The following is a 15,138-nucleotide window of genomic DNA, read 5'->3' as shown; positions in this document are numbered from 1 at the left end:
CCTTGAAACAGTCTTGATATGTTCGTCAAAAAAGAGATCATGGTCCAGAGTAACGCCGAGGTCCTTCACAGTTTTATTTGAGATTACATTTACATTTACATCATTTAGCAGATGCTCTTATCCAGAGCGACTTACAAATTGGTACATTCACCTTATGATATCCAGTGGAACAACCACTTTACAATAGTACATCTATATCTTTTTCTTTTTTGGGGGGGGGTTAGAAGGATTACTTTATCCTATCCCAGGTATTCCTTAAAGAGGTGGGGTTTCAGGTGTCTACGGAAGGTGGTGATTGACTCCGCTGTCCTGGCGTCGTGAGGGAGCTTGTTCCACCATTGGGGTGCCAGAGCAGCTAACAGTTTTGACTGGGCTGAGCGGGAACTGTGCTTCTGCAGAGGTAGGGGGGCCAGCAGGCCAGAGGTGGATGAACGCAGTGCCCTTGTTTGGGTGTAGGGCCTGATCAGAGCCTGAAGGTACGGAGGTGCCGTTCCCCTCACAGCTCCGTAGGCAAGCACCATGGTCTTGTGGCAGTTGCGAGCTTCAACTGGAAGCCAGTGGAGTGTGCGGAGGAGCGGGGTGACGTGGGAGAACTTGGGAAGGTTGAACACCAGACGGGCTGCGGCGTTCTGGATGAGTTGTAGGGGTTTAATGGCACAGGCAGGGAGCCACGCCAACAGCGAGTTGCAGTAATCCAGACGGGAGATGACAAGTGCCTGGATTAGGACCTGCGCCGCTTCCTGTGTAAGGCAGGGTCGTACTCTACGAATGTTGTAGATCATGAACCTACAGGATCGGGTCACCTGTACAACCATCAAGATTAATTGTCAGATTCAACAGAAGATCTCTTTGTTTCTTGGGACCTAGAACAAGCATCTCTGTTTTGTCCGAGTTTAAAAGTAGAACATTTGCAGCCATCCACTTCCTTATGTCTGAAACACAGGCTTCTAGCAAGGGCAATTTTGGGGCTTCACCATGTTTCAGCTGTGTGTCATCCGCATAGCAGTGAAAGTTAACATTATGTTTCCAAATGACATCACCAAGAGGTAAAATATATAGTGAAAACAATAGTGGTCCTAAAATGGAACCTAAAGGAACACTGAAATGTACAGTTGATTTGTCAGAGGACAAACCATCCACAGAGACAAACTGATTTCTTTCCGACAGATAAGATCTAATCCAGGCCAGAACTTGTCCGTGTAGACCAATTTGGGTTTCCAATCTCTCCAAAAGAATGTGGTGATCGATGGTATCAAAAGCAGCACTAAGGTCTAGGAGCACGAGGACAGATGCAGAGCCTCGGTCTGACGCCATTAAAAGGTAATTTACCACCTTCACAAGTGCAGTCTCAGTGCTATGATGGGGTCTAAAACCAGACTGAAGCGTTTCGTATACATTGTTTGTTTTCAGGAAGGGATTGAGTTGCTGTGCAACAGCTTTTCAATTTTTTTTGAGAGGAATGGGAGATTCGATATAGGCCGATAGTTCTTTATATTTTCTCGGTCAAGGTTCGGCTTTTTCAAGAGAGGCTTTATTACTGCCACTTTTATTGAGTTTGGTACACATCCAGTGGATAGAGAGCCGTTTATTATGTTCAACATAGGAGGGCCAAGCACAGGAAGCAGCTCTTTCAGTAGTTTAGTTGGAATAGGGTCCAGTATGCAGCTTGAAGGTTTAGAGGCCATGATTATTTCCATCATTGTCTCAAGAGATATAGTACTAAAACACTTGAGTGTCTCCCTTGATCCTAGGTCCTGGCAGAGTTGTGCAGGACAACTGAGGACATCTGAGCTTTGGAGGAATACGCAGATTTAAAGAGGAGTCCGTAATTTGCTTTCTAATGATTATTATCTTTTCCTCAAAGAAGTTCATGAATTTATCACTGCTGAAGTGAAAGCCATCCTCTCTTGGGGAATGTTGCTTTTTAGTTAGCTTTGCGACAGTATCAAAAATAAATGTTGGATTGTTCTTATATTCCTCAATTAAGTTGGAAAAATAGGATGATCGAGCAGCAGTGAGGGCTCTTCGATACTGCACGGTACTGTCTTTCCAAGCTAGTTGGTGTGGCGCCATTTCCGTTCCAATTTTCTTGGAGCTTGCTTCAGAGCTCGGTATTTTCTGTATACCAGGGAGCTAGTTTCTTATGACAAATGTTTTTTGTTTTTAGGGGTGCAACTGCATCTAGGGTATTGCGCAAGGTTAAATTGAGTTCCTCAGTTAGGTGGTTAACTGATTTTTGTACTTCGACGTCCTTGGATAGGCGGAGGGAGTCTGGAAGGGCATCTAGGAATCTTTGGGTTGTCCGAGAATTTATAGCACGACTTTTGATGATCCTTGGTTTGGGTCTGAGCAGATTATTTGTTGAAATTGCAAACGTAATAAAATGGTGGTCCGATAGTCCAGGATTATGAGGAAAAACATTAAGATCCACAACATTTATTCCACAGGACAAAACTAGGTCCAGAGTATGACTGTGGCAGTGAGCAGGTCCGGAGACATGTTGGACAAAACCCACTGAGTCGATGATGGCTAGTCATTGACTACAGCTCAGCATTCAACACCATTGTACCCTCAAAGCTCATCACTAAGCTAAGGATCCTGGGACTAAACACCTCCCTCTGCAACTGGATCCTGGACTTCCTGACAGGCCGCCTCCAGGTGGTGAGGGTAGGTAGCAACACATCTGCCACGCTGATCCTCAACACTGGAGCTCCACAGGGGTGCGTGCTCAGTCCCCTCCTGTATTCCCTATTCACCCACGACTGCATGGCCAGGCACCACTCCAACACCATCATTAAGTTTGCAGATGACACAACAGTGGTAGGCCTGATCACCGACAACGACGAGACAGCCTACAGGGAGAAGGTCAAAGACCTGGCCGTGTGGTGCCAGAATAACAACCTATCCCTCAACGTAACCAAGACTAAGGAGATGATTGTGGATTACAGGAAAAGGAGGACCGAGCACGCCCCCATTCTCATCGACGGGTTTGTAGTGGAGCAGGTTGAGAGCTTCAAGTTCCTCGGTGTCCACATCAACAACATACTAGAATGGTCCAAACACACCAAAACAGTCGTGAAGAGGGCACGACAATGCATATTCCCCCTCAGGAAACTAAAAAGGTTTGGCATGGGTCCTGAGATCCTCAGAAGGTTCTACATCTGCAACATCAAGAGCATCCTGACTGGTTGCATCACTGCCTGGTACGGCAATTGCTCGGCCTCTGACCGCAAGGCACTACAGAGGGTAGTGCGTACGGCCCAGTACATCACTGAGGCTAAGCTGCCTGCCATCCAGGACCTCTACACCAGGCGGTGTCAGAGGACGGCCCTAAAAATTGTCAAAGACCCCAGCCACCCTAGTCATAGACTGTTCTCTCTACTGCCGCATGGCAAGCGGTACTGGAGGGCCAAGTTTAGGACAAAAAGGCTTCTCAATAGTTTTTACCCCCAAGCCATAAGACTCCTGAATAGGTAATCAAATGGCTACCCGGACTATTTGCATTGTGTGTGTGTCCCCCCCCCCCCAGACCCTCCAAACCCCAAACCCTCTTTTTACGCTGCTGCTACTCTCTGTTTATCATATATGCATAGTCACTTTAACTATACATTCATGTACATACTACCTCAATTGGGCCGACCAACCAGTGTTCCCGCACGTTGGCAACCCGGGCTATCTGCATTGTGTCCCGCCACCCACCACCTGACAACCCCTCTTTTACGCTACTGCTACTCTCTGTTCATCATATATGCATAATCACTTTAACCATATCTACATGTACATACTACCTCAATCAGCCTCAATCAGCCTGACTTTACTTACCTATTGTTAACCTAACACCTTCTTTGCACTATTGGTTAGAGCCTGGAAGTAAGCATTTCACTGTAAGGTCTACACCTGTTGTATTCGGTGCACGTGACAAATGAACTTTGATTTGATTTGATTTGAGACTGCATACAGAATTCTGCAAAAATGTCTTCCATGTACAACGTAAAACACCAAATAATGCATGCAGAGCAGAATTAGGCCAATACCCGCTAATTATCAAAATAGAGAAAAGAGCCATTAAATTCTACAACCACCTAAAAGGAAGCAATTACCAAACCTTCCATAACAAAGCCATCCCCTACAGAGAAATAAACCTGGAGAAGAGGCCCCTAAGCAAGCTGGTCCTGGGGTTCTTTTCACAAACACAAACACACCCCAAAGAGCCCCAGGACAGCAACACAATTACACCCAACTAAATCATGAGAAAACAAAAAGCTAATTACTTGAAACATTGGAAAGAATTTACAAAAAAACTGAGCAAACTAGAATTCTATTTGGCCCTAAACAGAGAGTACACAGCGGCAGAATACCTGACCCCTGTGACTGACCCAAAATTAAGGAAATCTTTGACTATGTATGGACTCAGTGAGCATAGCCTTGCTATTGAGAAAGTCCGCCGAAGGCAGACCTGGCTCTCAAGAGAAGACAGACTATGCACACTGCCCACAAAATGAGTTGGAAACTGAGCTGCACTTCCTAACATCATGCCAAATATATGACCATATTAGAGACACATATTTCCCACAATGAATTCGAAAACAAATCAAATTTTGATAAACTCCCATATCTATTGGGTGAAATAGCACAGTGTGCCATCACAGCAGCAAGATTTGTGACCTGCTGCCACAAGAAAAGGGCAACCAGTGAAGAACAAACGCCATTGTAAATACAACCTATATTTATGTTTATTTGTTTTCAGTTTTGTACTTTAACTATTTTCACATCGTTACAACACTGTATATAGCCATAATATGACATTTGAAATGTCTTTATTATTTTGGAACTTTTGTAAGTGTAATGTTTACTGTTAATGTTTTTATGTTTATTTTACTTTTGTTTATTATCTATTTCACCTGCTTTGGCAATGTAAACATATGTTTCCCATGTCAATAAATCCCCTTAAATTGAAAAGATTTTATTGAGAGAGAGACACAAACACACACACGAAAAGAACACATACATTGACATGTATGGATGTAAAATGAGCAAAATGGCATAACGTGGCATCTCTCATCATTTTATTTACTTTTTTCAAAGACCCACGGGCTGTATTTGATTGACCCTCATTTATTGAAATTGAATCAATTAATGTATTTATTATTATTGAACGTATTATTGTGATCACTTTTTTCCTTGATAAATTCTGATTGGTACCGGTCGTATCTAGACAAGGTCATAATTATGGTTTAATCCCGCCTATCTCTACAATGTATCTTCTTGAAACCTTACCCACTCTGCTAACTTTATGCCTAACTCTACCCTTGAATGAAGACCAAAAAGCAAATGTTTGTTTTCATGAATTTTTACGATATAGTCCATTTTTACTTTGTGGCTGTGGTAACTAGTAACCACGGAAGCCAGTGTCGTGACGTATTCAACGTGCGACCGCTTGCATGAAATCGACACATTCAGTCGTGATGTGTTTCGCTACAGGCGTCTGGTCGTCCAGGCAAAGAGTGTATACACGAAAATTATGTGGTCTAGGTATCGGCTCATTTGGGTAAATACACGTTGCTACATATTTCTGAATTAATTTCAGTCAGGCAAGACAATACTAAACATGCTGACGGTGATGGTGTGTGCTACATTTTGGTTAGAGAATTTTTTTGCTGCACGCTTTGGTCCCAAATCCTTTCCGTGTGTTGTTGGAGGCTCTGACATGACACACGAGGGCTAGCTTCAAACGTGGTTTAAATTAGCAAGCTAGCATACCGGTAGTTAGGATTCACAGTAGCCAATAATCAAAACATTGTAATGCCGTTCCAGTATGTACATTGCCAGAGAGTAGGTAACGCTACTGTGAGCTAGCTAGCAGAGTTATATATTAGTTAAATTAACCATCTTAAGGGCATGTTTCTCTCAGCGTGTGGTGTCTATAGTACGTCTAGCCAGTCGGCTGAGGAGGCAAAGAAGGGCAAAATAGAAGGCAAGGGTCAGGTGTCTTGTTTTCCTTCCTCGGACCCAACCGAAGGCACTCAAATTGGGAACCATACCCTGGAGACCATGACCTATTCGAGTCATTCACTTAAAAGCCGTAAACTCTCAGCCGTCCAATCAAACACAAGGCTAGAGAAATTAGTCCCTCACACATTCAAGAACAGGAAAAAGCACAAACTTAAAATGGAGCCTTCCATTGTCTCTGCTCCAGTCCTCCCTAGTGTAGCTATTAGCAACCATGGGCTTGAACCTGACTCTGAGTGCATTGCTCCCACAGACAACACTCAAGCAAATCTGAGATCAGATCTAAAGCAGATCTCGGTGTCTCATACCTGCTCTGACCTGCCCCTGAGTCAGTCCCCCTCCATGCACTCCCCTTGCCCTCCCTCCACAGTGCACATCAATAGACAGCCCCTGCCAGTCACACATGCCTCTTACCTCTGCTGCAGCCCTGTGGCACAGGTCCACGACCCATCCCTAACAACAACCGCAGCCCCCATTAGAGCCACAAACCATAGACAACGCCGGAAAAGGGGCCTAAAGCACAACAGAAAAGGAGTCTCTCCTCTCTCCATGCGACACAAGAGGCAGTCGCGGCGCCGGTGTAACATCCAGTTCTGGTGCCAGGTGTGGCGGAAGTGGGGGCACAGAAAGTGGCGGAGAGCCAGGTGTCTCCTCTGGTTCTCCATGATCAGAGCTAAAAGACTGGCGGAAACCAGCAGGCGCCTGTCTATTTTCAACACACAGATGTCTTATAAATACACTGGGGAATTGGCGGAAAGTCAGAAATGGCAGAAGGTACGCAAAGGAAAAGAAGTGGTCACTACGGCCATTGCATGTGATGGTCAAGGCCTGGACAGTGCAGAGGACAGCCAGGCAAGTTCAAATTGCATTACACCAACATAGCAGTCAATACAAAGTCCATGAGCATGTACATGTCATCCATTTATATGCTCAGGCCTATCCAAACACATTTATAAATCAATACAAGAGACCTATACTGACAGCAATAAAATTCAAAATAGCTAAATACAGTTTACTTATTTAGGCAAAGGGGAGTTTGGAACAGAAGGTGCGTCCGTCTGTGGGCACATCAGTGCTGTGTAGCAACCCTGTCAAGGAGGAGGACCAGGGCATAGTCAGAGCTAGGGATGCGGCCACCGCCACTAAACAGGACACGTTGGTGACAAAGCGAGCAGTGCCATATCAACCTCAGAGCCAGCGGGCGTCCACGGACGTCAGCTGGGAAGCAACAACGACGCTCATCCATGGTAGATTTGTTTTTCTTAAACTTTTAAACTGTTTCCTTAAGTGCTGCCTTGAGTATCTAATGTTCTTTCTATCTCCGTAGAGTTCCTTGACTGCTTCTATGTGAAGTACGGAAGTTTCATCCCATTGAGCAAGAGCGATGTACTGAGGCACCTTAACAAGAAACTGAACACTGACCTTACTAAGCGGCAAGTACATAATAAATACAACAGAGAAGACATGGTTTTGGTTCCCTCACTTCATAATGCAATATGAGTAGTATGCCCTGTTTTTCCTGATCATGTGGCCTGACTTGGGTATACTAGGCCAGGGCTGCCCAAACCTCTTCCTGGAAAGCTACTGTCCTGTAGGTTTTCAGTCCAACCCTCTTCCTAGAGATCTACTGTCCTGTAGGTTTTCAGTCCAACCCTCTTCCTAGAGATCTACTGTCCTGTAGGTTTTCAGTCCATCCCTCTTCCTAGAGATCTACTGTCCTGTAGGTTTTCAGCCCAATTGTAATTTACCACACCTGATTCTATTTATTAGCTGCACACCAAGCTGAATCAAGTATTTTAGGTTAGGGTTGGACTGAAAACTTACAGGGCAGTAGAACTCCTGGAAGAGGGTTGGGCAACCCTGCTCTAGGCCCTAGCTGTATCTTATATCTCTGGCCCTGGACAACTTTAGACTCAAGGTATAGCCTATCCTGTTGAGGTCACATGGTCAAGGAAAAACTCAGGGCCCTAGGAATTATAAGGCTCTCTACTAAAGAACAAAACAATGTTTTGTTCTGCCCTCTTTCATAGGAAGTATTTAATCTCTGCAGTAGTAATGAAGTACCAGGCTGTCCTAGCGCATAGAATGATGCCCGCTTTCCGGGTGGTCTACAACAAGCACACTCTGACACTGGAAGACTTGTCTACGCTGGACGATCAGAACTGGCTCAATGACCAGGTTGGTGCCTTTGACCCAAATCCACCAATTTCACCATGATATACAGTGCTTTTGGAAAGTATTCAGACCCCTTGACTTTTCCACTTTTTTGATACGTTACAGCCTTATTCATAACTGGATTAAATAAAATAAAAATCCTCAGGAATCTACACGCAATACCCCCTATTGACAAACCGAAAAGAGGTTATTTGACATTTTTAGAAAATAATAAAAAAAACAGATACTTTATTCAGACCCTTTGCTATGAGACTTGAAAATTGAGCTCAGGTGCGTATTGTTTCTATTGATCATCCTTGAGATGTTTCTATGATTGGACATGATTTGGAAAGGCACACAGCTGTCTATATAAGGTCCCACAGTTGACAGTGCATGTCAGAGCAAAAAACAAGCCATGAGGTCGAAGGAATTTTCTGTAGAACTCAGAGACAGGATTGTGTCAAGGCACAGATCTGGGGAGGGGTACCGAAAAATGTCTGCCGCATTGAAGATCCCCAGTAACACAGTGGCCTCCATCATTCCTAAATGAAAAGTTTGGAACCATCAAGACTCTTCCACGAGCTGGCCACCCAGCCAAACTGAGCAATTGGAGGAATAAGGGCCTTGGTCACATGACCAAGAACCCGATGGTCACTCTGACAGAGTTCCTCTGTGGAGATGGGAGAACCTTCCAGAAGGACAACCATCTCTGCAGCACTCCACCAATCAGGCCTTTATAGTAGAGTGGCCAGACGGAAGCCACTCCTCAGAAAAAGGCACATGACAGCCCGCTTGGAGTTTGCCAAAAGGTACCTAACGACTCTCAGACCTTGAGAAACAAGATTCTCTGGTCTGATGAAACCAAGATTGAACTCTTTGGCCTGAATACCAAGCGTCACGTCTGGAGGAAACCTGGCACCATCCCTACGGTAAAGCGTGGTGGCAGCATCATGCTGTGTGGATGTTTTTCAGCGGCAGGGAGGCTAGTCAGGATCGAGGCAAAGCTGAATGGAGCAAAGTACAGCGAGATCCTTCATGAAAACCTGCTCCAGACTGTTCAGGACCTCAGACTTGGGCGAAGGTTCACCTTCCAACAGGAAAACGATCATAAGCACACAGCCAAGACAACGAAGGAGTAGCTTCGGGACAAGTCTCTGACTGTCCTTGATTCTCCCAACCAGATGAGTTTCAGAAAAAAGTTATTTGTTTCTGGCCATTTTGAGCCTGTAATCGAACCAACAAATGATGATCCTCCAGATACTCAACTAGTCTAAAAGCCAGTTTTATTGCTTCTTTAATCAGAACAACAGTTTTCAGCTGTGCTAACATCATTGCAAAAGGGTTTTCTAATGATCAGTTAACCTTTTAAAATGATAAACTTGGATTAGCTAACACAACACGCCATTGGGCCTCTGTATGCCTATGTAGATAATCTATAAAAAAATCAACCTCTGCCATATCGTGGATTCAGAGCTAATAGAACTCAATTGGTTTTCTTTAATGGAAGAGTCTCTAATGTCAAACTTGTAAAGTGTAGTGTACAGCAGGGCAGCTCTCTAGGCCCTCTATTCTTTTCTATTTTTACCAAAGTGACTGGCATTCCAGCTACAATACTCATTTACAACATTAACAATGTCTATACTGTATTTCTGATCAATTTGATGTTATTTTAATGGACAAAAAATGTGCTTTTCTTTCAAAACAAGGACATTTCTAAGTGACCCCAAACTTTTGAACGGTAGTGTATATCCATAGACGGATATATAGTGTTATATACAGTCCTGAATGAATTGTGAATAATGATGAGTGAGGAAGTTAGTCGCACAAATATCATACCCCAAGACATGCTGACCTCTCACCAAAACATTAATCGGAGGTTAGCATTTTTTGAGGGGTATGATATTTGTGCGTTCGATTCATTTAGGATTATCCTTAATCATGGTAGCATCCACATTAATGTATATATTCTATTCTTATTTACAATAAAAGTGACTCAAATGACACTACGTTATTTACCATTCATTTCTAATGGGTACAAAATAATCTGAAACACAACCGAAACACACAGCAAATGCATCCAACAAATTTTTGTCACAAGCTTCATGCAATCATTGATTGCTAGGAATATGGGACCAAATACTAAACTTTTGACTATAATACACACAAAGGATTTTGTCCCAATACTTTCGTTTCCCTAAAATAGGGGCACTATGTATTAAAAGTGCTGTAATTTCTAAACAGTTGATCATTCCCTCCAAATGAAAGTTGACAGTCTGCACTTCAACCTCAGTCATTGTATAATTTCAAATTCAAAGTGCTGGAGTACAGAGCCAAAACAACAACAAATGTTTCACTGATCCATAACTTTTGGAGTTCACTGTATGTCCATAGACTGAAAACGTTCATGACGGGCTGGGAGTTTCTTCTGACCACGTGACCTGATCAAGAAAAACTGGAGTTCACGTGGTCAGGATCAGAAAAGCCTCTTGGCCCTGCGTAGTCTGGTGCGTCATCAGTCCAAAGTTAACTTGCTCAATGTGATGTGACCTGTTTGAACTTATTTTGTGGTTTACTCTTGAAGGTCATGAATATGTATGGAGAATTAATCATGGAGTCCGCACAACACAAGGTAGGTTTTATTTATCATTATATTTCCTCCATTCTATCAAGAAATATTCATAATGTATTATAATGATGTGTTACATTATAATAATGAGTCTGATCACAGAGGGGTAGAAATTCTACAATAGCCCGAGTCCTGATGCAATTGGGCTTATATAACAAATGGGAGCAACTTTGATTGTCGTCCCTCCATTTGATGCATGTGGTCTTGGTTCCTGAATGAGCTTCTTTTTTTTTTCCTTTTTTTTTTTACTTGTCTAGGTCCATTTCTTTAACAGCTTCTTCCACCGACAGCTCATGACCAAAGGATATGAAGGGGTGAAGAGGTGGACCAAGAAGGTAAAGGCTGAATTTCAGATTGTTAAACTTTGTTTTGATCTTTCAGAATGGATGTCACTCAAAAACTTCTGATAATCATTGGGGATGGGGTCTGTTCTGTTTCAATTCAGGAGATTAATTGTGATGTACATAAACTTTAATTGGTGGAAATGGAATTGACCCCAACCCGGACCAGGGTCGTTCGTTTTAGCTTTCCATTACAATTTTTTTTTTACTTTCCGTATTCTAATGAGCACAACCGCTGTTTCACTCCGTGCAAACCGTTTTCTACCCTACTGAACACATCCCTGGCTTCTGTTCCTCTTTGTCCTGCAGGTGGATCTTTTCTCCAAGGCTCTGCTGCTGATACCCATCCACCTGGAGATCCACTGGTGCCTGGTGACGGCCGACACCGCCGGCAAGAGGATCCACCTCTACGACTCCCAGGGCATCGTGTTCAAGGAGGCTGCTGAGGTAACGTTGACATAACTTTTACTGATTTAACTTTTGTTTATACAGGTTATTCTCATTGAGATCAAATCTCAATCAGACCTCACAACTGATGCGTCCTTACACCAGCTAATGTGTGTCTGAACTCATTGGTGGTAGGAAGACTCAAGCATATTTTAATAGGATGAACATGAAAATGCTTTATTTTATTTTTGCTATAATATGCTACTGTGGCTAAATATCTCACTTGACTGAAAGGAATGCTTTCATTTCATCCATACCCTTGCCCTGTACATTGTGGAATGACTTAACCAGTAGTGAATGTGTCCATATTCAATAACAGAATATACATTCCAGTGGTGTAAACGTTTAAACAAAATTGGGATCCTTAACTTTAAGAAAAATCCTTAACTGAAAAACATGTTCATAAAAAATAAAATAATAATAATAACTAAAATCACTGTGCATTTTTCACAAAACATATTATTTTCTGTGTGTAGCCTAACTGGACTATATGGCTATAAAGACCTGGGGAAAGTTGTGTAATTTAAATAAAAACCAGAGAGGAAGAGGCAAACTTTAGGCTACTTTGGTGAATTTGGGAGGCATGCAAGACAAGACATTGTGAGATACAGATTACCAAAACATATGCGCACTGTTCTGCCTGCCCCCTCCTCTCTCTCCCTCGCGCTGGCCTGCCTGCCCCCTCTCTCTCCCCTTGCGCTGGTTTGCCTGCCCCCTCCTCTCTCTCCCTCGCGTTGGCCTGCCTGCCCCTTCCTCTCTCTCCCTCGCGTTGGCCTGCCTGCCCTCTCCCTCGCGTTGGCCTGCCTGCCCTCTCCCTCGCGTTGGCCTGCCTGCCCTCTCCCTCGCGTTGGCCTGCTCCCTCTCTCCCTTGCGCTGTCTCGCCTGCTCTTTCTCTTCACCAATGATGTCAGTGTGTGTTCAGTCTTCGGTCTGTTGCGTGTGGAATATGCCAGCCTATTTATTGATGATATGCCCCGCTTTACCGAAGTTGCAAGACAAATTGCGATTTAGGTCTATTACACGGTTCTTACTCTGTCTGCCTGGTGGCCAACCTGCCTATACTGTGCCCCTCCCTTCTGTGTTTCTGTTCTCGGCAGTACAGCATCTAATCAGTCTCCGTTCCAAGTTCCAAAAATACCAATCTTAGCAGTCGATTCCTAGTGGAATCGAATCTTAACACAAAAACAATTGATTCATGTGGAATTGTATTAATTTTATTATAATTTCATTGAAAATGAATAAAAAATTGTTTTTATTTGTCACATCCCTAATATATTCATGTTTAATCATAGCTTAATTAAGTTGTTACTTGTTACGTCAGATTTCACAGACTGACTTTACACAAACAAATACAATTTCCAATCAGTAAAATGCTATTTTACCTGATTTAATGTAGACGAAATCAACATTTCTTTTGTCTCCCCCCTTTCCATTCTATAGAATGTTTTAAGGTACATACATACTGAAGCGAAGGAGAGGAAGCAAACTGCATTTCAAAATGGCTGGAAGATGTATATCAATGAGGTATGATACATTGAGCTGTGTGTAGATCTTTGAAATTGAGTTTTAATGTTTGCTTGGTCATTTTTTTAACACAATAGAACAAAAATACTGGTCTTTAAGGGATTGCCTGCAGAAATCCTGCCAAAAATGCCATTTGAAATGTAGCCCATGATAATCACTGTTTTGGGTGTCTAACTCCTAATGATTTTTCACAGAGAATACCACAACAGACGAATGAAAACGACTGTGGAGTTTTTGTGTTAGAGGTACTAGCGTATTATTTTTTTAAATCCTTGATTATTTCAATTGTCTGCTTTTATCGTCATGTACCTCTGTGTCAGTGCAATCTTAATAAAGTATTACTTTCTGTCTCACTCACCCTGTTCATTCGTGTACCTTTCTCTCAGTACTGCAGGTGCCTTGCCTTGGGGAAACCGCTGCAATTCTCCCAAGGGGACATGCCGACTGTGCGTAAGAGAATCTACAGAGAGCTCTGTGAATGCAAGCTCCAGGACTGACAAAATGGACTTTTCACCATCCTCACTCACCTCACCAGGGCACACTGTAGCAAAATGTTTTGCAATGGTAAAAAAAAGTAGAGATTGTCCTGTCTTTCAAGAATCCTTGAGCCATAGAAAAAGGGGGGGGGGGGGTTGGTTTGTTTGGACCCTGTCATTGTATTAGCTGATATATTTAATTAGTGGAGAAGCATCTCCACCCCATATTCTGCCAGCCTGTCATTTCAAGCCGCATGGTAGCAGACTGACTAGCTGGCATTTATTTTAGCTAATGGTGTATCAGGGTGTAACACAATATGTTGTGATCAGTCTGTAATGACAGCAGACTAGTTGGTCTCCTAGAAGTTGACATTTTTATTTTATAAAAAACTGGTATGAACTTAGTACTTACTGACTTAACAAAGTCTGAGGCAACTCTATATATGTGTCCACTGTTTTTCAATGGTTATTGCATTATTTTACATGAGCTTACAACGTTTAGACTATTGTTGAAGGCGGCAGACCGAATAGCAACTTACCATTGAATGTATTGAACATACGGAATGTATTCAATGTAGTTTTTGTTCACACTTTTGTTTAAAGTTTGTGTTTTAGACGTTTATGTATGGGTCAAATTTCAGTTTTTTGCATTGGATAAATTGCATTCATTTAAATGGAAACTGTTGTCCCTTTGTCAGTTAGATTTGCAATTGACCTTTAAGACCTAAGTTTTACCATTATGTCATGTCTCTATCTCCTGGAAGCTCAGTTCTGTAACAGGTCAGCAGGAGGTTAATTTGGATCAGGTTTTGAGCCATTAAAAAGTAAATCAGGGCCCGTATTCATAAAGCGTGTAAAGGTAGGACTTCTCTGAGAAGCTTTGAGAATACAGGCCCAGAAGGATACGTAATGTTTTTTTGTCTTTGTCACCTTACTTTCATGAAAGACATAATCTGGAATTTTTATTTAACCAGGCAAGTCAGTTAAGAACAAATTCTTATTTACAATGACGGCCTACCGGGGAACAACTGCCTTGTTCAGGGGCAGAACGACAGATTTTTACCTTGTCAGTTTGGGGATTTGATCCAGCAACCTTTCGGTTACTGGCTCTAACCACTAGGCTACCTGCCGCCCCAATATTGAACAAAGTTATTGTAAAGTATATCTACATAGTAATGTTAAAATAACATAAAATCCATTTGATTTAGAGCCACTCTGGGTGCATTATTTTACCTAATGTATTGTACATATTTTCACTTAACAGAGATGATGAATTATGGCGAGATATATATATATATATATACATACGTACACACAGTACCAGTCAAAAGTTTGGACACGTACTCATTAAAGGATTTATCTTTATTTTTACTACGTTCTACATTGTAGAATAATAGTGAATACATCAAACTATGAAATAACATATGGAAACATGTAGTTACCAAAAAAGTGTTAAATCAAAATATATTTTATATTTGAGATTCATCAAAGTAGCTACTCTTTGCCTTGATGACAGCTTTGCTCACTCTTGACATCTCAACCAGCTTCATAAGGGAGTCAC

General features: G+C 42.4%; 1 protein-coding gene across 2 annotated transcripts; it reads left to right on the top strand.

Moving 5' to 3' along the window:
• Positions 1-5,453: 5,453 nt before the first annotated feature.
• LOC106598790 (sentrin-specific protease 5) lies at positions 5,454-14,257 on the top strand. 2 transcript variants are annotated; one of them, XM_014189795.3, is made up of 10 exons: positions 5,454-6,861; positions 7,034-7,256; positions 7,337-7,442; positions 8,040-8,187; positions 10,745-10,792; positions 11,047-11,124; positions 11,440-11,577; positions 13,018-13,101; positions 13,296-13,346; positions 13,488-14,257. In XM_014189795.3, the coding sequence occupies exons 1-10, from the start codon at positions 5,899-5,901 to the stop codon at positions 13,596-13,598; spliced, it is 1,950 nt and encodes a 649-aa protein (XP_014045270.3). In that variant the 5' UTR covers positions 5,454-5,898; the 3' UTR covers positions 13,599-14,257. The 2 variants fall into 2 exon arrangements, with proteins under 2 accessions (XP_014045270.3, XP_014045271.1); XM_014189796.3 differs by lacking the exon at positions 7,034-7,256 and having other exon boundaries at positions 5,475-5,548.
• The last annotated feature ends 881 nt before the right edge of the window (positions 14,258-15,138 follow it).

Source organism: Salmo salar, chromosome 03, assembly GCF_965601325.2.
Source record: "Salmo salar chromosome 03, fSalSal1, whole genome shotgun sequence".
Classification (NCBI taxonomy): domain Eukaryota; kingdom Metazoa; phylum Chordata; class Actinopteri; order Salmoniformes; family Salmonidae; genus Salmo; species Salmo salar.
Note: the sequence above shows the minus strand (reverse complement) of the source record. Positions and strands in the feature narration are given on the sequence as shown.

Excerpts from the sequence above, each read along its gene's own strand:
- LOC106598790 (XM_014189795.3), top strand. The coding sequence starts at position 5,899 with ATGTTTCTCTCAGCGTGTGGTGTCTATAGTACGTCTAGCCAGTCGGCT. Across the intron at positions 7,443-8,039 it reads AACACTGACCTTACTAAGCG|GAAGTATTTAATCTCTGCAG; the intron begins GCAAGTACATAA and ends CCTCTTTCATAG. Across the intron at positions 11,578-13,017 it reads TGTTCAAGGAGGCTGCTGAG|AATGTTTTAAGGTACATACA; the intron begins GTAACGTTGACA and ends TCCATTCTATAG.